Genomic DNA, 24,012 nt, shown 5'->3' with positions numbered 1-24,012 from the left:
ACAGAGGCAAGACACTGCTAAAAGAATTGAGAACATTGTGATGAAATATTGCAGCCTGGCATTGTGATGTCAGAATATATAATCGCTCATTAGAATTAATTTGCTCTATTTGGTTACGGCAATGCAACACGTGAGCGATCTGCTGAGGGGATACATCCCAGAAAAACTTTTATGGGAAGCTGGACCCTGTTTAGGTGTTACTAACATGAAGAAAACTTGGAAAACTCCATATGGCCAGCCTGTTGGCGATGCTCAAACCCACGACTAACTATCTGCCAGTTTTTGATGGTTTTATCCACTTAATTCTAGTAATTGGAATCCAGTAGCTAAGAAAGTAATGAAAAAAAACCTGTGACTTTTCACAGGCCTAAACTATATGCTACCTGTTACAGTAATGATATAGTGCATCTATTTCACACTATATCATTGTCACAGTAATTAAGTTTATAATTTTAAAAATATATATTATATCTTCTTTTTTTGTAAGAATTAAATAATAAACTAAATAGCACCATCTATTTGCAAAATATTTAGTTATATGTGTAAAGGCAGCAAATCGAACGTAGATGGAAATTAATTGATTTATAAAAGTCCAATTGAAATTTTGGGTTGGGATGTACAGTACAACATTATCTAAGTTAGAAGTATGTGAACATAACTGCTGAGTTTTTTAGCAATTGGTCGAATGGCCTAGGAAGATAAAATAAGGAAATGTTTATTAATAATGGAAACTCTTAATAAAATTTAGTGTTAAAATCCAAGGATTGTTAAATGATGGTACTTGTGGAATGGACTCAAATAAATCTGAATAGTTCCTATTGGATCTTATATCATTCTGTAGAATGTAATTAAGCTTCTTAAGATGGAAGAGGAGATATATTACTCATTCTTATTTTCTGAAAACTGATCAGAATGATGTTTACTTCTGGTGACTGTGTTGTCCAAGGAAGATGTTTAACTTCATCTTTATGCTCCACAACCAAAACTTAACTCTTTGAAATACTCTTTGAAACCCATTTTATTAAATAAAAATGAATTCATCTTCCAGATTTAGCTCTGTAGTAATTTTTTTTGTTGTACTAGAAATTTTGGATATAATCTTGTTCAACAACAGTGAATGTCTTTCAGTTAACTGTTTACTCTCATAGCAATTACACCATTCATGTTACATTGTCTATAAAATATGTTAAGAATTATGGAACTGTAAATTAACATATTGCTAAATTCATATACATACTCTTGTCATATAATTTTATTTAATTAATTTGTTGTGTTGGAACTTTATAAATAATTATAATTTGTTTTTATTATTTAGATTGTTGGCATGATTCTCTCCTGTACCTTGTTCATGCTAATTAATTAGAGATACAAGTGAAGCTTTCAGTTTGAATTCTAAAGTTTATTGGACATAAAGTGGTTTGTGCTTTGTATTTGAACTTTGTGATAACAAATATTCTAAGATTTATTAATTTATAACCTTTTAATTCTCTGCATTTCTTATTGAACTGTAAAAGAATGAAACTATAGATATCTTATATGCATCTTATATAATTTATATATAATCTTTTTCTATTTAATTTTTAAGATAAAAATAGTGATCAAATTATATTTGTTAGAAATTCGTTGCAGAAATATTCCGTCCATGCCTCAACTGAAAAATTGTCTTTCATTTACAGCATGTCTATTTTTGTTTTTTTTAATATAAAATTTTTTATTGTATGCTAACTTATAATTATGTTTTTTTAACATTTCAGTTAAAAATCCTGCATTTATTGTGGATATTTGTCATATATATAATTTTTAAAAATATATCACAAAATAAACAAAAGCAATATAACTTGAATTGCTAAATGCAGAAAGATATAATGCTTCCCAAAGAAAATTGTTTTTACATTAAATATTATATAACAAAATTTCTTAGGAAAATAAGAGATGGATTTTTGTTAATCAGAGAATTTGTACATTGTTCTACAATATATTAATTGTAATTTTTTAATAAACAAAATTATCTTTAAAAGGAATATTGTTTTAACTACTGTCAATTTGCAACTTTCTGCATTTACCAGTTATTTTAAATAAAACAACAAGAACTTTTCTATTAAGTAGTTTCAGAAAAACAACTTATAACCTTTTTACTGAACTGTACTTAAAAATTAAATTGTATTACTTCCACCAAACAAATTTAATTATGTTTGTGATTATTTAATCAAGATTTTTTATTTAATCTAAATATATTTGATATTTATTGATGTTTTTGTAAATACAAAATGCTGGAACAGGCATGTTTCTTATTTTATATACAATATATATAGATTTCAATTAAAAAATATTTTATGTACAAATAACAATTTTTTTATGAAAAATGTAGGCTACAGTTTTCATGTAATGTGTGTTAAGCTTGGATTTTTTTTCTACACTGAACGATACAAGCATGCACAAATTTTATATTACACTGAATCTGTTTTTAAATAAAAATTAAAAGAATTTTAATTTTTATTTAGGATAGTTATGGTATTTATTTCTTAAGAATGAAACATCATACTGTGTGTGTATGTGTGTATGTATATGTTAAAATGTACAATATTACTTATTTAAAAAAAGTAGTACTAAATAAATATTTACAAATTCTGATTGAAAACCATTGTGTTATTTTATTAATATTATGATAACTGAGTTATTACACACTTGTATCTGTTACTGGCAAGGATAAATCTTCTGTTTCTTTTTCATTATCCTAGAATTGATTTTAAAATAAGTAATTTTAATAATAGCATAATATAAATTAAAATATATTAATGTTAACCTTTTTTGAATCTGTTTCCTGTGGAATAATCTGAATATTATAATCGGGTAAATTGGTCTCCAGAGGACAAACAAAATCTTCCATGTCCAGCATGGATCTGTTTCGGAAACTGAGTCTAAAGTGTCTCTTTCGCCCTGCCTGTAGTACAGATTGCTTAATATACCAACTTTTAAACTAACTATAAATTAGAAGAAAACTGACCTTGATTTTAGCAGTTGGTGTGAGGATGATAAAACCAGGTTTGTTTTCAGAATCTCTCTTATTCTGCATTACTTCATTGCCTAAAAGTTCTTTAAAGCGAAGAGACAGATGTCTTCTTAAAAGTGTCTTAGAAGAAGGTATATTGAGTAAAGATGCTAAAAGATCTCCATTAAAACTATTTTCATACACCTGAAATTATACAAAATTGGAAGAGTAGTTAAATATTCTAAATTCAACTATCATGGAAGCTTCCTGTATGCCAGTTACGATTAATTTAGAAACATCAAGGTAAGGCATATCTAAAAACTAAACAATAACAGTGCAACTTGCTGCTTTTACTCTTAATATAGTATAATGTGCAATAATACCATTAAAGCTCCATGGACACCACTTCCTCTTAAATTAGGAGCATATTCTGAAAGATCAACAGTTTTCAACCACTCCATAATCCTGTGATTTGTCCATCTAATAATTAAGTTTGCTGAGATTTCCTGAAAAAGTTTTATTTAAAAAAATTGCATTTAATGTGCCAACTGTTAATTTAAAGTGATGATTTACTTCATTTGGAACCGATCTTCTTATCAAGCAAGAAGGATAAAAATTATATCTTCTCAGCATTTGAATGCCTCTCTTGATACTGGTGAAATGTAATAAATTTGTTACTTTTAAAGTAATCAAATCTTCCTGTAAAAAGAAGAGAAAGCATTTAATTCTTGACATTACATAAAAATAACAATGATCACAATAATTGATAATTACAACAGTGAGATAGTGCAAAACCCTTCCGTCTATACGAGCCTCGGCAAATATATCTTTGTACTGTGGCAAGCCAATATCATCTAACCAGCTAATTACCCAATGATAATCTAACTGTCCTGCTATCTCGTCCAGTCCTCTGCTTTCAGATCCTATTGTCTGTAAAGCTAGTCGAAGTTTCTTACGATGCAGACTATTTTTGATTTTTAATTCCTGGTTAATTAAAAGAGTGATTAGAAAATAATTTAGTATTAAGTAACAAATTATTAATAATAAAATTTTTAAGGATTCATGTGTACTTTTTCTAGATTGGCATTAGTTGCTTTTAATAACTGATCACCATTTTTGATCCACTTTTTGCATTCATTACGATACATTCCTAGACCAATTTCGTCCATCCATTCGACAACTGTGTCAGTATCCCAATTAGAGAAAGGTACACCAATTCTAAAGATTAAAAAAATTCTATTAAAATTATCAAAAATGACCAGAATCTAATAGACTTCTTGTTAATTTTTTTTCATTGTTATTGGAACCCATGAACACAAGCACACCATTAATGAGTTAGTGTCTTGGAAAAAACTGATAGAAACTCACCCTTCTACAGTGAATTTCATTTTTGTTTTGGGGCTGGAAAGAGTTTTTGTATGTAGAAAATGGCAATTTTTAATTAAAAATATTCTACATTCATACTTACATTGGATCAGTTGTGAGAGAAGGTGACCATTCTTTGTTTAGCCTGTCTAAAGTTTGTTCATTTTGATTTAATTTTGAAAATTTATCTTGTTTTGCTCTAATAAATCAAATTTTTGTTGTTATTCAACATATATATATATAAAAATAGTAGATGCAGTGTAAATAATATATTAATACCTGCCAAATAATTTCCTAAAACCTTTTTTTTCCTTTCCAATTGGTACAGGACTTGTGGGTAAAGATGAATAACGACTTCTAGAACTGCGCATAGAGGCTCTTTCATCAAAATCTTTCATTTCACATTGTGCTATGGAAAATTAAAGTTTTATTGTCACTTAATATACAATACTTAAAAGCAGGGCTGTGGAGTCGGAGTCAGAAAAAGTGTTGACTCTGACTCTGACATTTTAAATTTAATTAAATTTTTTTCATTTAAATAAAAAAACTAATTATATATTTATTAATTTTTTAAAATTGTTTTGTATTTTGTTATAATTCATTTATTTTAAATACAAAATCCAGCAATTTAATTTATTAAATATGTAATGTTCTTTATAGTATTTGTGTTTAGTAGTTAAATTATTTTGACCCAATTGAATTTGAATATTTTTGAATCATTCCTTTATTATCCTGCTCTAAATAAGTACTCTATTTTTCCGAATGAACCAGACTAATTGATCAGAGTATATATTTTTCTTTTCTGAACAAGGAGCTGAAGTAGCTAGATTGCACACTTTTTAGTTGGACTAACTTCTGGAAAGGTGAAATTGAAGTGCAAATGCTGTTGAATATATGTAGATGTAAAATTTTATCGTCCCCTTTCTCCTCTTATTAAATATTTAATAAAAATAACTTAATTTTTTATACAAATAAATATTAATGTAGAATATTAAAAATACTAACTATAAAAGTATTTGGGTAAATGCCCTGGGCTCCTTTCAGAGTTCAGGGTAGGGTACCCCTATGAGTGTCTGCCCCCCATAAAATGACTTGGTATTTAATTTTGCCGGAGTAGGAGTGGCCTACTAAAATTATCAGGAGTCAGAGTTGAGTGTTTTTTTACCAACTCTGCAGCCCTGCTTAAAAGTCTATTTTTATTATAGACATACCTAATTCTGGAGTACTGTTGCTTCGCTTTTTCCTTCTAAACCAACTGTTATGCATAAATCCTGAACGTTTATTCCTTGCAGTATTGAAATTATCCAAACTGGGATTGTAAAGACTTTGATATGATATGGCTTGAGTAGTGGGAGAAGTAGGATTCGATTTACTTTGTGGTGTTTCCCATATGTCACTGCCACTTATTACTGATTTAGTAGGAATGTGTATAAACGATGATGCTTCAAAGCTTGGTGGTCTAGACAAACTGCTGGAATGAAATCTGGGTGGTGGAGTCTGTAATAATTTTAACGTATCATTATAGATTAAAATAAAATTAAATGCGATGAGAGAGTGATATATTTTTAATACTTTGGAATAAGGGCGAAGTAAGTTTCCACCACTTTGAATATTTGGTTCCTTGAAAGGACTAGATCGAAACAAATCTGCAGAAAATGGCCTCGTGACATCTATAGATCTTGGTGTGGGAGGAGGCTTACTGAAGGAATGATAATTATATTCAGATTTCTGAAATGAAATAGAAATTAATTAAAATCTTAAAATTGCCACAGACAAAAGTGTGTTTAAGATCATACTTTTGAATTTACTGTTCCATAGGGAGAGGGAACAAATAATGAATCGTGAGAAGTTCGAAGATCTTGAGGAACATCTATTGAAATAAATAAATTATTATTAGGTTTAGGTGATGTATTTTCTAATTAATTCTGAAAATATATTTATTGGTCCTGTAATTTTTTCTTTTATTTCCTTACAAAATTTGTCAAAAATACTTTTTCTCATCAAACAAAAATCATGATATTGCACCATATATATGTTACGGACCAAGTGATTGATATGGGCATTATAAACAATGCCTGGTCATTATGAATAATGACAATCATCATCAGGTGTAATAAATTTTACATTCTTTGTGATAATTTATCACATTGACTAGACAATATGAATACTGCTATCATCCATCAAGCAAAGTGGTGATGATGATACTTTGAGGAGTGATCATCTGACAAAATATTAAATTTTTTTTATACCAAATACCAAAAAGTTTCCTTTAAGTTGATTTTTACAATACTTTTTGTTAACATTAGAACATTGTGTGAAAATTTCACTTACTTTTTAAAAAATATTCAAGTTTGACACAGTTTTAATAATACTTACATTTTGTTGAATGCTGTATGCAAAGTAATTGCTGATGTTTACTTATTTAATAATGATTCTGTTGATTAATAAAGTGTTTAATACAGTGGTTCTCAAAGTGGGCACTACCGCCTGTGGGCGGTGAGTAAATCTAGGGGGCACTGGAGCCAGGGTACTGAACGGTGACCAAAGGCAAAAGTTGGGGTCACTGACAGCCGTTCCCTTTCCTCTGTTAAACGGATAAGAGGAAACATTGCATTTAATGGTTTCCAGATGTTGAGAACAATGTACAGTAAGGGCACAAAGTGTGATATTCATAGAAAAGTTTTCCTAAGGATATTTCCAATCTTTTCTCACACAAGAGAAAATGGGTTAGGGAAGTTGGGTATAACTTTATGGAACAAAGGGTGCAGTGGATTGAAAAAGAATCACTGGTTTAATACAATAAATACACCTGTATTAATATCAACCATATGAGTGAGTCTTTCTTAAAATATTTTGAAATAATTTACAAAAATAAATTAGTTTTTAATGAAAATAGTGAGCTTTTTTTTTGAGAATCAAATTGCCCAAAAGAGTGTAGCTTCATGCATAATGGTCAATTAAATATTAACTTATTAATCAGGCTGTATTGCTGTTTTAGTCACTATTCATCATTTGGCCCATAACATATATATATATATATATATATATATATATATATATGAAGCGTGAAATGCCATAATGTTGTAAATGCCAAAAAACAAACTTTTCAGGAGAGAGAAAAAACACTTTTTCTAATAAACAAACTTTAATCAAATGCTATAAAAATTGTTTTAACAATTTACACTTTGAAATAAAACATTGGGTTTAATTTCAAACACCTAAGTATGATGGTAAGGAAACAAAAAAAGTTTAAAAACAGAGTTAGAGCCATAACGTTGTAAATGCCAAAATTGTGCAAGTGCATAAAGTTGTAAATGCCAAAAACAATTGCAATCATAAAATTAATGTTTCTACAGCTGAAAAACGGTTTTGAATACCAAAAACTTACATTTAAATTATTAAACACAATTTACAAATTCAATATCAATTTTAACATTAAAAACTGGCAATAATCTATTAAAAATGAATAACGAACCTACTGGAACTGGTATAATAAAGAGAAAACAACACCTTTCTTAAATTCCAGCAAAAGTTTAACTATATAAGAACGTTTTCAACTGATTTCATCAGTCTTCTTCAGTTACTTGAACAAAAAAACAAAGAAGAAAGAACCAAATTCAAATTTACAAAATCACGAGAATGGAAAGAATTCTCGTGATTGCGCAGACTATGCAAAAACGATGTACCGATAAACGGTAAAAAATGCAAATTCTTGACAAAAAATGCAGATTCTTGACAAACTATATATAATATCACAATCTTACGTTATCCAATGAATGATTTCCAAGCAGACGATAGCCCATCTGCGTCCCTGTGGTTGATGCAATGGGATGTTAATTGTGCCCTATATATTTCTAATTTCTCCAAATGTCTAACGGCCTGTTTAGATTTAGTGGCTTTTATGATGGAAGCACTATCCCAGTGTACCGTGATCTCCTGTTGCTTAGCAAATGCTGCTAGGACTGTGCTGTCAACTGTCCTCTTAACTGATTGCTTATGCTCTTTTATTCTTTGCTGTAAACCACGCAAGGTGGCCCCAATGTACACTAGATCGGATTTAAAACGTTGGTCCCTGATTGGAATTGAGTACACTCCTGTTAGCTCATTTGGTTTCTCTTTCCTCTTATCATTCCTTAACAGACGGTATACTGTCGGGTTGCGCCTATATATTATGCGTAAGTTCCTTTCTTTGGATACCTTCTTAACAATACTTTTAATAAACGGAATATAGTCCATGACCACTGTTTTTTTCTGTTCAGTTCTGTGTTGTTGATGTTTACGTCTCTGTATATCCGTAATTAGACGGTTCACTACCCTTCTCTGATAGCCAAACTGTGTTGCTACGCTTCTTACGTACTCCAACTCCTTGTACGTGTCGCAAATACTTGAGCAATGTGTGTAAGCTCGTTGTATCCATGCTCGTAAAGCCGCTAACTTAAACTGTTCAGGATCCACGGAGTTTCTGGGTATGATGCTAGGTTGATATACCGGTTTCCTGAAGATATCCGTCTGTATCTCCCCATCCTTACATGTGATCGTCAAGTCCAAGAAGTTAACCCTAAAGTCACTCTCTTGGTCCAACTCCAATGTGAGTCCGTAGGGGTTGCTGTTGATTGCATCAAGAAAGCGACGGGTATTGCGATCATTATGCCATATGATGAATATGTCATCAACATATCTGGTATAGAAAACTATGTCTTCTTGGAATGAAGGTAATATATTGCATTCTAGGTTTCGTAGGACCAATTCACAGAGCATCGCTGATATGGGACTACCCATCGGGACTCCCCTTCCTTGCATGTATGTTTTCCCTTGAAATTCAAAGAAAGAAGAATGACAGATGAGATCAGCTAATTCCAAAATTTGCCTTTTGTATTTGAATGAATTCACGATGTTGTTAAACAAGAAGTCCCTTAAGGCGCAGAAGCACGGAGGGAGTTTTATCGAGGGATACAAGGCCTTAAAGTCCATAACCGTCATGTGTTCCTTGTCCTTAAGCATAATTACATTCATTCTATGTACGAGTTGCAAGGAGTCTTTGATGCAATAAGGGTAATCCTGGATCTTATCCCGAATAAATCTGACAAGTTGCTTTTCTAGTGCGAACGTGGGTGCATTACATTTTTCCACTACGGGTCTTATCTGATAGCCTGGTTTGTGCGTCTTGCGCACAATGCAAAGCAACTTGTGCAGATTTATTCGGGATAAGATCCAGGATTACCCTTATTGCATCAAAGACTCCTTGCAACTCGTACATAGAATGAATGTAATTATGCTTAAGGACAAGGAACACATGACGGTTATGGACTTTAAGGCCTTGTATCCCTCGATAAAACTCCCTCCGTGCTTCTGCGCCTTAAGGGACTTCTTGTTTAACAACATCGTGAATTCATTCAAATACAAAAGGCAAATTTTGGAATTAGCTGATCTCATCTGTCATTCTTCTTTCTTTGAATTTCAAGGGAAAACATACATGCAAGGAAGGGGAGTCCCGATGGGTAGTCCCATATCAGCGATGCTCTGTGAATTGGTCCTACGAAACCTAGAATGCAATATATTACCTTCATTCCAAGAAGACATAGTTTTCTATACCAGATATGTTGATGACATATTCATCATATGGCATAATGATCGCAATACCCGTCGCTTTCTTGATGCAATCAACAGCAACCCCTACGGACTCACATTGGAGTTGGACCAAGAGAGTGACTTTAGGGTTAACTTCTTGGACTTGACGATCACATGTAAGGATGGGGAGATACAGACGGATATCTTCAGGAAACCGGTATATCAACCTAGCATCATACCCAGAAACTCCGTGGATCCTGAACAGTTTAAGTTAGCGGCTTTACGAGCATGGATACAACGAGCTTACACACATTGCTCAAGTATTTGCGACACGTACAAGGAGTTGGAGTACGTAAGAAGCGTAGCAACACAGTTTGGCTATCAGAGAAGGGTAGTGAACCGTCTAATTACGGATATACAGAGACGTAAACATCAACAACACAGAACTGAACAGAAAAAAACAGTGGTCATGGACTATATTCCGTTTATTAAAAGTATTGTTAAGAAGGTATCCAAAGAAAGGAACTTACGCATAATATATAGGCGCAACCCGACAGTATACCGTCTGTTAAGGAATGATAAGAGGAAAGAGAAACCAAATGAGCTAACAGGAGTGTACTCAATTCCAATCAGGGACCAACGTTTTAAATCCGATCTAGTGTACATTGGGGCCACCTTGCGTGGTTTACAGCAAAGAATAAAAGAGCATAAGCAATCAGTTAAGAGGACAGTTGACAGCACAGTCCTAGCAGCATTTGCTAAGCAACAGGAGATCACGGTACACTGGGATAGTGCTTCCATCATAAAAGCCACTAAATCTAAACAGGCCGTTAGACATTTGGAGAAATTAGAAATATATAGGGCACAATTAACATCCCATTGCATCAACCACAGGGACGCAGATGGGCTATCGTCTGCTTGGAAATCATTCATTGGATAACGTAAGATTGTGATATTATATATAGTTTGTCAAGAATCTGCATTTTTTTGTCAAGAATTTGCATTTTTTACCGTTTATCGGTACATCGTTTTTGCATAGTCTGCGCAATCACGAGAATTCTTTCCATTCTCGTGATTTTGTAAATTTGAATTTGGTTCTTTCTTCTTTTTGTTTTTGTTCAAGTAACTGAAGAAGACTGATGAAATCAGTTGAAAACGTTCTTATATAGTTAAACTTTTGCTGGAATTTAAGAAAGGTGTTGTTTTCTCTTTAATAATCTATTAGTCACTGCTTCCTGGCTTCAACAATGTTGGGCCCACAGTTTTGGTACTTGAACTGGGCTGTAATCTTTATCAATTGTAATATAATTATGATAAACAAAGGAAAATATAAACAATAAGGTATTAATTTAGTGTAATAAAAGTTAAAATGTATTTAAAAACTTCAAATTTGAAAGATTAATGGAAATCCGAATATCATTTTGAAATATCAAATAATAAAATGATACAGGTTAACTATTAATAAACTGGCATTCAGTTATCCGGTTCTACGTAAAAAACTCACTGCAATACAAATTGGAATAACAAAATGATGTAAATGTAAACCGTAACATCTTACGCGCCAAAAGTCACGTGGCTTGCACTTTGGCACTTAAAACATTATGGCTTGCACATAAATTCATCTTCAAAATATAGCCACTTAGAGCGCCACTATTGCCACAATATTTTTTGTAGGAAAAAACATTGCATTTAAAATTCATTTCTTCAATAAAACGTATTTTGAGAAAAATGGCATTTACAACCTTATGGCATTGCACGCTTCATATATATAATGCATTTTTTTTAAATCATAAATTACCTTTTTTCATAATTTAATACATAAATATAAATTAATTGAAATGTCTATTAAATACTTTTATTTAAGAATCTATTTTATAAGTCAAAAATTAATGTTATTTGTCAAATATTTTGAAACTGGTCAAAAAATGTTGTAAGATATTTGAAATTGATATTTATACATATTTGAATATGTTAACATAAATTTGGAAAAAAAATGAATTTTAAACATATATAATTAATCTCCATTAATTTTTCTGTTGTGAATTACTTTTAAATTCTTCTATTCATGATTGAAATAAATTAATTACAGAATACATATTTCAAAAGTTTGATTATCCATCCAGAAAATACTTTAACTTAGCATAAAATTCTTCTGGATAAATTTTTTCTGAAAGAAATTGGAAATAATAGCATAACAACAAAATTTATAGCTTAAAAAGTCTAGACACAAACATTGCATTGGGTTATATCAGGCTTTTGCTACTAGATAAAGAAATGCAGTTGCATTATTTGTTGGCTTGGATGTTGTGCACCTCCAATCCCATTTGCATGGAAATAAATCCTATCTGGAGTCCCATGAAAGATAATGGCATGATTAATTATTTGAAGACAAAGTCCTTCCCAAAATAAGGAACCACCATTTATTGTGTTCTGGACATTACATTTTTGGCGACTGACCTTTCCTTTGAGGCTACTGGCCGCCAAACATTCCTTTAAAAAACACAAATATAAAGTAATTAAAAATGTAATGTCCAGAAACACAATAAATGGTGGTTCCTTATTTTGGAAGGACTTTGTCTTCAAATAATTAATCATAATTATCGCCATTGGACGAAGATTTACAAAGATAATGGCATGGTTTAAATGGCAGAATTATAGAGCACCTGTGTGAAATGTTTGAATCCTTTCAGTATTTTAGTTTGACTAAAGACAGCTGGACACATGACAAGAAGGTGAAACAATTTGAGGCCTCTCTCTGTAACCTTCAGGTATGCAAGGCCATACAGAGAAGCCCCAAACTTTTTCCCCATTCATTTAATGCTTGTATTTAGCTCAATGTTTTTTATCCTCTTTTTCATAGTAATACTTTAACTTCATAACTTTTGTTTTTATTGAAGCACCCATACCTCTTTACAAAATATGCAATAACCCTATATTGATACTTTTAGTAATATATGAAAGAGTGCTATTGTGCAGTTCAGCCCATATTTCATGGCACTCTTGTTGAAAACCAATGATTTAGCCATTATGTAGCAAAGTGGGGTATAGCCTGATGCAATGTTTGTATCTACACTCTAAGTTCTTGTGTTTTGGGATACATACAAAATTTTACAGAAGAATTAAATATTTCTATAAATATATTATACAACTTTAAGAATTTCAAATGAAAATATTTGGTTAAAAATTGCTCTATTATGATTTTATAATTGTTTCTTTTTGTATTACTGTGATTTCCATGATTCTAAGACACTGGACAAGTAAAAATGCATTTAAAATAAAGTGAAAGCACATCTTAGAATTGATGGCTTCTCATATTCATTGTTCAAAAAATAATTGGAAATCATTGTGAATAGAGAACATTATGCATTATGCATCAATACTAGATTGCTTTGGATGTGTTTCTTGATGCTCACATAAGTTCAAATGACCTTTGCTGCTAAAGAATGGCATATTAAACTTTTTTTTAACATTTAAATACCCATGTTTTTATGATGATATGATAGATCCTACACAGAATGAAAATAGAGTTGCCATAAAACATTATCTTTTTCATGGCACATGTAATACTGTTTTGATTTGTTGGTCAGTTTTATTAAATGTTATGGAAGGAAATATTGTTAAAAAGTTAATGAAAAAATCTGAAAATTCAATTTCAAACTGGTGCATCTTAGAATCCAGGAAATAAATGGTATTATGGTACACACATACCCTTTCCTTCTTCACCTGAAAGAATTTCTTGCAGATCTTTATATCTGTTAACAGCTGTTTTTAAGTCTATGATTTTCTTTTCCTAAATAATTTTTGAAATTCAATAAAAAAAAATAATATATATATATATAATATAAAAGGTAATTGCCAAATATCTTTAGAATACATACTTTATCTTTATTAGCTTCCATAACTGATTCTAAAGTTTTCCTGAGTTTTTCAATTTCTGTACCTAACAATCAAACATTATATTTAAATATTTTAGAAGTATGTAAATTGATTTATCTAAACAGAATCAAAAGGAAGTTTTACTTGGTTCTGCAGTAGACTTTGTACTCAGCATCCAAGGCTGAAGCACTGATTCAGTACTCTTAGTTAAAAGCCTGTTCCTTAATAGTTCATTCTATATTGATTGAATACCATTATTACTAATTATAAGTGTAATCTGCTCTTATTAATGATTAGATAATACCTCCAATTTTTTATATTTCTCTTCAAAGCCAAATTGTTTTTGCTGAGATGCAGCCAGCTGCAGTCGTAAGCTGGAAATTTCGGTCAAAAGATCTAAACGACTGTTTTCCAAAGAGGCACGAGACATAATTTCCTAAATGTATAAACTGTAATTTAATTAAAAATCTTCAAAGAATTAACATCACGTTTACTTACCTGCTGCAACATCTCTTCCGAATTAGTGAGCTGTTTCTTTTTCTTTTGTAATTCAGTTTCCAATTCCTGAATTTTATCTGTCTGGATGTCAATCTGTTCCGTTAGCACATTCACCTGTTATAATTTGGGAACGAATAGGATTTTAATTTGTAGAGTTTATTAATATTTAATACAATCGAAGCTAATTAGTATTTTCTATGCAGTGGCTTTTAAAACTTTAATGCAATTTTTTTTAAATTAAAGAATATAAGCACAACTCACTGATTTATCTTCTCATCTATTAGTGACAGATGTGTTAATGCTTCATGCATGGCATTTCTGGAACAGAACTTATTAGTGAGAGTTAGATATATTATATTATTTGAGTGTTTGTCATCTATCTAATAGCAGTTTTATATATGAGATAATGCAGGAAACAATCTGCTCAGCCTTGAAATTAGAAACTTCAGAATAAGCAAACAAGCAAATAATCTGAAAATATTTTTTATTTATTTAAATCATGCATAAATCAAGTGGCATGCTGGATATTTTATGTGATAAGCATCCAAATTTCAAAGAAAGAGAACTAACCTGCAGCAGCAAGTTCTGTTTATCATTTTCTAAAGTTTGCAACTTTTCCTGCAACTGCTGGCATTCTTCAGACTGGTCCTGGGGCTAAAACAGATAAAATATTGTTTACAAGGATACTAAATAACAAACGTCTCTACTGTAATACCTTGAAATACTTCCTCCAAGGGTCCTCCCCCCTGGAATAGTTAGGAGTATGACAGACCATTTGAGGTGTGGGAGAACTCCTCATCCACAGGGGAGTACACGGATAAGGATGCTGACAACAGTATGGCATGACATCCATCTGTACACAGCGAGGAACTGGGCTGCAACAATACGTAGGAGTAGGTATTCGACAGCATTCTAAAGCGTAAGGCCGCCTGGGGGAAGAGCAATGCCTGGAAGGCGATCTAACCCTTAAAGAATGGGTTAAAACGGGACTGTGCGGTCTCTCCTCCCTCAACTCCTCTAAAGAATCCCTCTCCAAATTGGGGCTAGTACGTGACCAGTCTTCGGAAGTGTCCCGTGAGTTTTTATCGTCGGTAAACATCGTCAGTCGATGGAGTCGAAGCGTCGAGTAATTCGAGCTGGGCGTAAGTTATATTTTTGGGACACGTCCTTGCCAGTGGGCGAGGCGACGCTGCGCCGATTTCCTTCCCACCCGATATTAACTGCAGCCAAGAAACTCGTTTCGATTCCATCAGTCGCGCGACGAAGGGGAGAGGCGAAACCTCGTCGAGTGCCTCTTAAATTCGACAAAGCTTTATTCATATTTCGTGTTTGACATAAAACAGAGTTCGATTGTCTAAAAAACCGAAGATCGCCTTCTTTAAGTACCCGATCACGTGACCCCGCTTTTAAAGCAAACAAAACGCGCCTTTTTATTCGTTATTATTTCATTTTTAGTAAGCCGCGTCATTAATATTTACGTAAACAACCGAAACGATTACGTCTTTAGGTAACGCGAGAAATCGTGACAAGTCGTGACATTTGAATGACCAATTGTGTGTATTTAATGAAATTAAATACGAAATATTTAATTAGGAAATTTAAAAATTATATATTTTGAAAATGATTATTAAAAGGCCGGTGAAAAATCTATAGAGAGAGTAATTTATTGACGTCATCATCGCCAGATGTAAGTATGACGTCGGCATCGCTTCGCTTCCGATTGGTCGAAAGTGGAAGGAAAACAGATGTTTTCGCGCGCGAGAAGGAAGTTATCGCTTAACACATTATTTTATGAATTAAAAAAAACAAGAGAGTTCACTTACTTCATTCGGATGATAACCGTAACAGGGAGGAGGTTGGACGTACCAGGAAGGCGTCCAAGGTGGTACCCCGAACCAATAAGGATTAGGGGGACCACGGAAGTCATTCGGCCTCCTGATCTTGTTGCCTAGTCTCCTTCCGTACCTAGTGGGGGTGGACAGACCCGAATCGGGTCTGCAACTGTCGCTGTCGGACGGGGTAGAGGGTCGAACCCTTCTCTGTCGAATTCCTACCGGTGGTGGTGGTTTGCCACGTTCGGGTTTCCACGAATCGTCGCTGCTGTCCGACTCTCCCGATTTTTTGTAAGAGTTGTGCCCTCGCGATTTGTCGCTGTCCATCCTCCTCCGAAGAATGATCTTCAGAGGCCTTATCCGGTGACGAGCATAACACGTGACGGTCGAATGACCAATCGAAATCAATTACTTATCTAAATAGAATTTAATAGCCGAATTCTTTAATGCGAAACACAAAGGGACTTTCTCGGTAAGGAACCATTTATCAATTAGAGGGGGCAATCTTCCTTTCTCGGTTTACTAACTCAAGCAGGATGTTTAAATCTCCGCAATCAACCTGAGACTAATTATTGTCTAACCTTCGGGTATTTTTTAAGTGTTTTTATCAAAAATGGAGAATAATCGAGAAAAACCACTTGTCGTTGATTACAAGGAATTGAAGGACTTTCAGAGAAATTCAATTAAGAGGATTAGGACCAGAAGTTATGGCATTTTATTGTAAACTGAGAAGCATTGTTTGATAAAATCGCAATCTAACTTTCTAACTTCGTCTCGAATTTTATCATACAAAAACAACACAACTTAGATTAAAAATTTGCACTTTTTATAAATTATTTGAATTTTAATTTTGCTTCTTCGCCACGAAGCAAACTCGATGAATTGACATTGGAACAATCTAATGTACTTTTTGCGCATATAAACCGCTGTTTAATACAATAAAACTCACTTTATTCTGATTTAATTTGGAAAATTCGACTCTCTTCAACGGAAAAGTATTTGTGTTATCTAATCATAAATAAAGTTAAGGACGACTCTCAATGCGCTCGATCAAATTACACATCTGTTGACAGAACGTCGCACAGTAAATTAATTACTTAAAATTATTTTATACTCTAATTAAAAGAAAATATAGCACATTTTAGTCTCAACGGTTGATATCTGATATTGTCAGTGCATCGAAATCAACGTTTTATTTCGTATCCACGAAGAGAACTTTATGAAAGATCCAGAGAGATTGCTGTTCGGTTGCAAAACAGGATCAATAGAATAAGTATAGAGTAATTATTATATGGGTCGAACCATAAAAAAATTTAGGACACCGGAAAATTGAACGGAATGAGTCAATCGCCAAATTAACTCGGTCTTAACAATGCGCTTACATCGAGAAGAAAACAGTTACTATTCATTTATGGGAAAATTGGGAACGCGTCAAAGTAATAACCGTAAACAAGTTTTTACAGAATTCTAAGCCAACGATGCAAAGAAATTATAAAATTATTAGCAAACTCAAAAGTAACTTAATCTAATATTTCGAAATAGATTAAGAAATTTAGCGTCATCGTTCGTCTTTGTGAAATGAAACCCCTTATAGACTAACGGAATTACAACCTGCTGTGCGTAAATGATACTACGAGTGATATCCCGACGCGCTATAGTTTGATACAATTGACAACGTTAATGTACTTCTCGAGAAAAGTAATCTCTTAATGAATCTGTAATCAAATAGAAGACGTTAGCAAATTTAATATCTGTATTTTAATCTTAAAAACACCGCCACAATACTTAGGTTGAAATAAGCCTAATTATAAAACAATCTTATAATTAATAAATCCGTACGACGCTTAATTTCTTTCTTATATTCGACAATTTATTCACAAATTAATATATTTTATTAGTGGAACCTTATAATTAACATAGTCTAACTCTAGTTTTTACCATATAGGCTACTCCATTCTGAAAGACAATCCACTACTGACTTCCACCTCTTTCTAACAACTGTTTGCAAATGAGAATAATAATACTATACAAATGTACGACATAATATATAAATATAAAATTTGTTACTAATCTGCAGTAGCGTAACTAGATTCTACGTAAAGGGGTCTAGTTAAAATTTAGTACGAGTCGCTACGCGTTTTAATAAATTTGTGTCTTTAATACTTAGTCTGTATCAATAGTTATGTTTGTCGTAATCTCTTATAACTCCACAATTAATAAAAAGTGCTAAATATACAAAAATAACTTTTCCATTACGAAACGGGGGACAAGGCCCTGGATCCCTCCTTGCTTATGCCAGTGAAGTAGCTCTTTAAGTCGTGCTTAATGCATTAAAAATGTCGATTTAAATGGAATTAATACAGGGCCGTGCCGTGCTATGATGCAAAGAGGCGGCACAGTAAGGGGGCGGCATAAAAAACATTTAAGGGGCGGAATTTCAAAGACTCGCATCATACTGAAAAAATCTACCGCACGATCCTGAATTAATATTATTCCTGTTAACTAATTTTTCCACGGGCCAACAACAATGCGAAGAGAATCTAGGTTTGGGGTTGTCTAAATAAAGCCACAGATCTCGTGAAGTCACGAGTTCTCGGAATCTGGATGCGTCGGCGTGGGTCAGTGTTCTTAGCGTGTTACCGAGCGATTTATAGTTGATTCGTTACGTTATTTCTAAAGATCTGATGCTTATTCGTTACCCGTCTGCCAGTGTAAACGTCATATAATTAACTGCGCGAATTTCGATGCAATCTGATATCGTACAATTAAGATGAGAGATAAATCGACGCTCTCTTCTTTACTGAACGATTAAATTTACTTTGTGATAAAATGTTAGAAAGAATAGTATAGATAATTGTACTGTTCCTAAATAACATCATTTATATTAACATGTTTCGAAATACAATTAACGTATTAACACTTTAAATACTTATAATTTGTAAAAACAAATTGAAAAGGGCCAGATAGATCGAAATGCGTACTGGGTAAATAAAGAGGTGATAATATTGGTTGAGCGTGTAATAAGTTTGATTTAATGATCTAGATAACTGATATATGAAAACTTATAATAAAGCGTCAAGCATAAAATTTTGCATGAATATTAATGCATAATACGGTAGTTTTAAGCAAATTCCGAAATTTGCCGTTTTAAGAAGTTCCTAGCCATTTCTTGAACGGGTGTATATTTCTGCATCTCTAATGAAAGTAGACTAGGGGTCCCTAAAGTGATCGATATAGACTTCCAGGGGTCGATTCGGACTCGAGGGTCGATGGAAAAAGTTAATTAAAAATCACCAATATAATAAATAACTAGTTTCAGCCATGTTAATTGCAAACTAAACAAAATAGAGAAATAAGTTAGATATAGAATTTCGTGGAGATTAAAGACTGAAACTCACTAATCTTGAACCCAACAATTACGCAATAGTAAAGTAGAGGGAATCGATAAAAACTCGAAGGGATCGACTGTCAAAAAAGTTTCGGAGTCCCTGAACTAGACGTTTCGTGTAATCTAATGGCTTATACATTTCCATAAGTTACTCGATAATAATTAGAATTAATCAACCTTAAACAATTTTTTATTGTATTAAGATGTTCTTTTAATTTCGGAGTGAATAAAAATCAGAATTTCCACTAAGTTATGGTTTTGTTTGCTTTACTCTCTCGTTAATGCTATCAGTCGGTTATTATAAATATCTACAGGAAAGTCCCAAGTGTTTACATATCTACCTTCTTTTAAAGCGTTACATATCGTATTTCAGCATAGAATATTTAGGAAAAAATATTTACCGTATTTTCAATGAATGATTTTGGGGAAGTCATTAACCTATGGGAGATCGTAACTTAATATTTAAGACTCATGGTGATTTTTTAAGCCTTTTTTTGGACAAAAGTTGCGTCTTATATGCCATAAAATACTATTTATCATAAGTAGAGAAAATTCTCATAAATTTCTGCAGCTTTGACTGTTCCCCGTATCAATTGTTTTTCTTTGAAGTCACTGTTTAGAATTGTTTCCACGAATTAAGACAATGCTGGAATCCCCTTTTTGCCCAGAGATACAGTAAAGCAGATAAACAGTAATGTTTCTTGATAGGATAAAAACTCCTATGATAAGAAATTATTTATTTTGAATTGAAATGTTTATATAACTGGAAGAATGGTTTTATCTTCCAGTTGGATAAACGTGTTATATGCTTGTTTAATTCGTGTTTTCATGTGTCAATGGTAAACAAATGCAGAATATGACTTTCTATATCCGTTTATGACATCGCTTATTAATATATTTTCGATAATTATACTCCGTAAAAAGCTAATGAACATTATTTTATTTTCGAAGCTTTTTACTTGCATAGGCTACACTTGAGCTTAAACTTGTAGCACTAAACGATCCTTATTGCATATTCTAGACTACGTTTACCCAGGGGCGGATCTACATAGGGTCTAATAGGCTTAAGCCCTGGGCCCCAAGTGTCAAGGGCCCACAAAAATTGAATTATTATCAAGTTTTTTATATTCTATTTCTTATGTTTTTTATATAAGATATAAAGTTTGTCATTCAACACCATTTCATAAATAAATATATTTCAACTCTGATTTCGATGTTATTAAAACTGAATTATAAACCCCAATTTAAAGATGAATTTAAGAAAATAACTACCTTGAAACCCGGACAAAATACAAACAAGAACGTTCAGTACCCCTAATTTCGACAATTCTTTACAAGTAATAAGCATTTTCTTTGATTTATCGAAGACCATTGATTCAATTCCACTTTCTAGAACTGTCTAGTTCTAGAGAATAAAAAATGTTGAATAAAGATGGAAAAAAAAAAAAATGAAAATTTTCCATTTATATCACGCTCGACATCGCAAAGGAATGTCAAGCGTTCATACACCATTTATTTTTTTTATTTTTATTTTTAACTCTTTCCGCCCAGTGGGCACTAAGAGGGCCTCTTTTAGTAGGCCCATTATGGGTTCGGCCAGGCCCACAATGGGGCGACCGGGTGGTGAGGGACGGGGCCCGACATATCCGAACGGACCACCCCCCGAAAAATTCCTGGGGATACACCATTTATTTGTAAATGATATCTTTCAAATTTTGCCCATACACATGGATGTGGATCTATATGGTACAGAAGGGACACATCTCCCACAATATTTTTATATCAGCGTATGTTTATTTTATCCCATACTATAAAAATTAGGAGTAGAAACGTCTATTATACACATTTTATATCTACTCAAAACCCGAGGATGAAAAATTCTTATTTATTGTCATTGCATCGTCCCCAATATATACAAAAACTGACGCAGATGCTGAAAGATTGGTTACTTATGTTAACGACATAGTAATAACTACCTCTTAGTTCGTACCGTAGTAATGAAAGCAAATTAGTTCTTACAAATAGTTAATTATTTAAAGGAAATCAGTATGTAATTTTGAAAAACTTGAAATTATCAGCTTCAATTGTGTTAATTTTCTTATTGTTGTTCCTTCACCAGTTCGAGATGGCCGTGTTTCCGGTAATCTCGAATCAGATTCTCGAGTGATAATCTGGAAGAAGATTAACAATGGATAATCTCGAAGTAGAATACCGAGTGATCTAAACGTTAGGGGGCGTATCCGTACTATCTGTCGCATTATGCAAATTAATAAATTTCCCTGTCGCCGTCTAGTATCTAGGGAAAAAAATTTCCCCATCGCCATCTTCGATACTACGGGTAACATTAACATAATTATTAATACTTTAAATGGAGTTTTAGCAGTTTGTAATGAAAATTGAAATCAACAGGCAGTAGCTCAATCGGTAAAATGCAAGGATTTCAATATTTTTCACGTGAAGGTGAATGCGAGTTCAATTCTTGCGAAAATCGATAAATTTTTGAAAATTTTTGCTACGTTTTATCCAAATGATTTTCGAGAATGAGTTAGCAGTTGTGGCTTAGTGGTTAGAATGAAGGATTTTTCTCAGAAAATAAAATTGAAGAAATTTTATGCTTTGGGTTCAATTCCGATTTCTCTTTCTATTTTGCCACTTAATATCGGGATTCTGTCATATGTATATACATATTTATATTAATTGTAATTATTTAATAAAAAGTAACTAAAATAAAATTTTTCTTTGTTGGCCTAAGTAGGAATTGACTTTTAAAAAATTTTTATATTACATGCTTAAATGTTTAAAATTAAAATTTTAATTTCTTTCCTCCAAAGTTTAAATTAATTCAATAAAGACAATGTTTCAAATGGATATACGATTTTAAAATATAATAAAATGCTTTATCATTCATCGAAATAAAAAAAAGTATAGAAAAACCCCTTGTTCATGTTTACACGATCAGGTGCTAATATAAACAAATGCCAGTTTCTAATGGCGAGAAGGTCGTTAAACGAAAAGAAAGATTTATTTGGCCTTGGAGACATTTTAACACTACAAAATCCAAATGAATGAAGTCACTGACGAACAGAGACAAATCATTTAATTATTTCGCGATTATAAAAATAAATGTCGGCTCTTTTCATTTTCTGTGTCGCCAATATGTTACACTCGATTTTATGACGATTTGGGCATAAAAATAACAATTAAAATTTAATATTAAACATTATAATCGATTGTAATCGAAACGAACTACTTGAAACGATATTTTGAAAACCATGAAAATAGGAGAGCATTTGAAATTATTTTTCCACTGAAATTGGTCGCGAGTTCACTTCTGACCAACGAGCTGGCCGCAGGAACTTAAATAAAGGCCAGTTTCCCATAGAAACCCTCCCGGATGACATCTCATTCGCAGATCGCATTGTCTTGCGTTGTTGTATCCTATTTAATCATTTTTCGAATTCTCTCCTATTTTCTATACAATTTAATCTCATCCCGCTCGTTTACATACATATTTTCATTTGTTACTAAATCTATGTTCTCGAAAACAGATAATTTCACCAATTTTACACAGTGTAATATGTAACCTGAGCGCGTATCAGTTCCTAATGGATAACACCATTGAACATTGATAGAATGTGGTGGATTCTTACCTGACCAACGGGCTACCAATATGGAGTTTCTGGGTTTTTTCACATTTGAACGCCTAACTAGAGGCCGCTTTTTCGTAAAGTCTTCCTGGGTGGCATCTCCTTGGCAGAACGTCCACGTGTTGTGTTGCCGTATCCCATTAAACCAAACCATGACTTCAGTGGAAGTTCAAGCCTTACTTACGGATCTCTGAGGGGAGACTCACAAGACGTGAGTTCCCTTTTAAATATCAGTCCAAAAATATTCTAACCTCAAATACATAGAAATCTCTGATTTCTTGCACTCGGGCCCCAAGCACCTTTGCATGATTGATATACATCATTTTAACTTTTGTTTACTTGTAAATAACTGTTATATATAACAGAGTTGGGAAAGTAAAAAGAAAAGTACGGTGATCGGTCAAAAATGACTCCCCCAAAAATATTTGCATTTTTGAACTCGGGACCTTGAAACGTCGAGAAATGCAAAAAAAGAAAAAATTGGGGTTTTTCTTCTGTGTTTGGATGTTAGTGTGTCTGTATGGGGAGGCATTATTCATCAATTTTGCTTTTCGCGTTTTCGTTCATCAACAGCTTAATAACTCCTGTCTTGTCTTCTGTCGACATTTTCTGAAATTTTGCAGGGAGGTTTGTATATTGAGGAGATTGATGCTATTAAAGTTTCGTGGATAAAGGTCAATGGGATGGAGGGGTTACATGTGTTGTATCTGCAGTAGGAACGGACTTAATGAAGATTTTACTCGTTATTAGCATTTACAATTTTATTTTTATAAAATTCATCTCTATCCTCAAAATTAAGCCTTTATGTCATTAATTATTATAAAATGGCAATGTATTTAAAATAAAATA

At 32.6% G+C, this 24,012-nt stretch overlaps 2 protein-coding genes across 8 annotated transcripts in view; one reads left to right on the top strand and one right to left on the bottom strand.

Annotated features, from left to right (window-relative positions):
• The window catches only part of LOC136978009 (CD151 antigen-like), a 35,461-nt gene extending 32,823 nt beyond the window's left edge, over positions 1 to 2,638 (top strand). For all 4 annotated transcript variants that reach the window (XM_067273645.1, XM_067273648.1, XM_067273647.1 and 1 more), the window contains one exon: positions 1,316 to 2,638. In XM_067273645.1, the coding sequence (XP_067129746.1) occupies positions 1,316 to 1,363 (48 nt within the window). In that variant the 3' untranslated portion in view covers positions 1,364 to 2,638. The remainder of the gene's footprint in view (positions 1 to 1,315) is intronic.
• Positions 2,626 to 16,634, bottom strand: LOC136978008 (liprin-beta-1-like). Of its 4 annotated transcripts, none has more exons than XM_067273643.1 (20): positions 16,120 to 16,634; positions 14,867 to 14,950; positions 14,297 to 14,410; positions 14,103 to 14,234; positions 13,943 to 14,033; positions 13,801 to 13,862; positions 13,631 to 13,712; positions 6,151 to 6,224; positions 5,927 to 6,082; positions 5,566 to 5,851; positions 4,634 to 4,763; positions 4,458 to 4,553; positions 4,358 to 4,390; positions 4,060 to 4,207; positions 3,764 to 3,973; positions 3,563 to 3,688; positions 3,373 to 3,495; positions 3,005 to 3,193; positions 2,804 to 2,941; positions 2,626 to 2,734 (listed from the first exon to the last, which is right to left on the bottom strand). In XM_067273643.1, the coding sequence occupies exons 1-20, from the start codon at positions 16,453 to 16,455 to the stop codon at positions 2,678 to 2,680; spliced, it is 2,667 nt and encodes an 888-aa protein (XP_067129744.1). In that variant the 5' UTR covers positions 16,456 to 16,634; the 3' UTR covers positions 2,626 to 2,677. The 4 variants fall into 4 exon arrangements, with proteins under 4 accessions (XP_067129744.1, XP_067129742.1, XP_067129745.1 ...); XM_067273641.1 differs by lacking the exon at positions 16,120 to 16,634 and adding an exon at positions 15,012 to 16,080; XM_067273644.1 differs by lacking the exon at positions 16,120 to 16,634 and adding an exon at positions 14,558 to 14,614 and having other exon boundaries at positions 14,867 to 14,952.
• Positions 16,635 to 24,012: the final 7,378 nt, after the last annotated feature.

Source organism: Centruroides vittatus, unplaced genomic scaffold, assembly GCF_030686945.1.
Source record: "Centruroides vittatus isolate TY-2023 unplaced genomic scaffold, ASM3068694v2 contig_484, whole genome shotgun sequence".
Taxonomy (NCBI): domain Eukaryota; kingdom Metazoa; phylum Arthropoda; class Arachnida; order Scorpiones; family Buthidae; genus Centruroides; species Centruroides vittatus.
The sequence above is the reverse complement of the archived record's forward strand: the minus strand, read 5'-3'. Positions and strand labels throughout refer to the sequence as shown.

Bases quoted from the DNA above. Each gene is read 5' to 3' on its own strand.
- LOC136978008 (XM_067273641.1), bottom strand. From the start codon at position 15,395: ATGTTTACCGACGATAAAAACTCACGGGACACTTCCGAAGACTGGTCA. The intron at 13,863-13,942 runs GTAAAACTTCCT...TTTGATTGTTAG, and splicing joins AAAGTCTACTGCAGAACCAA to GTACAGAAATTGAAAAACTC. The intron at 5,852-5,926 runs GTATTAAAAATA...AAATTATTACAG, and splicing joins TACTTCGCCCTTATTCCAAA to ACTCCACCACCCAGATTTCA.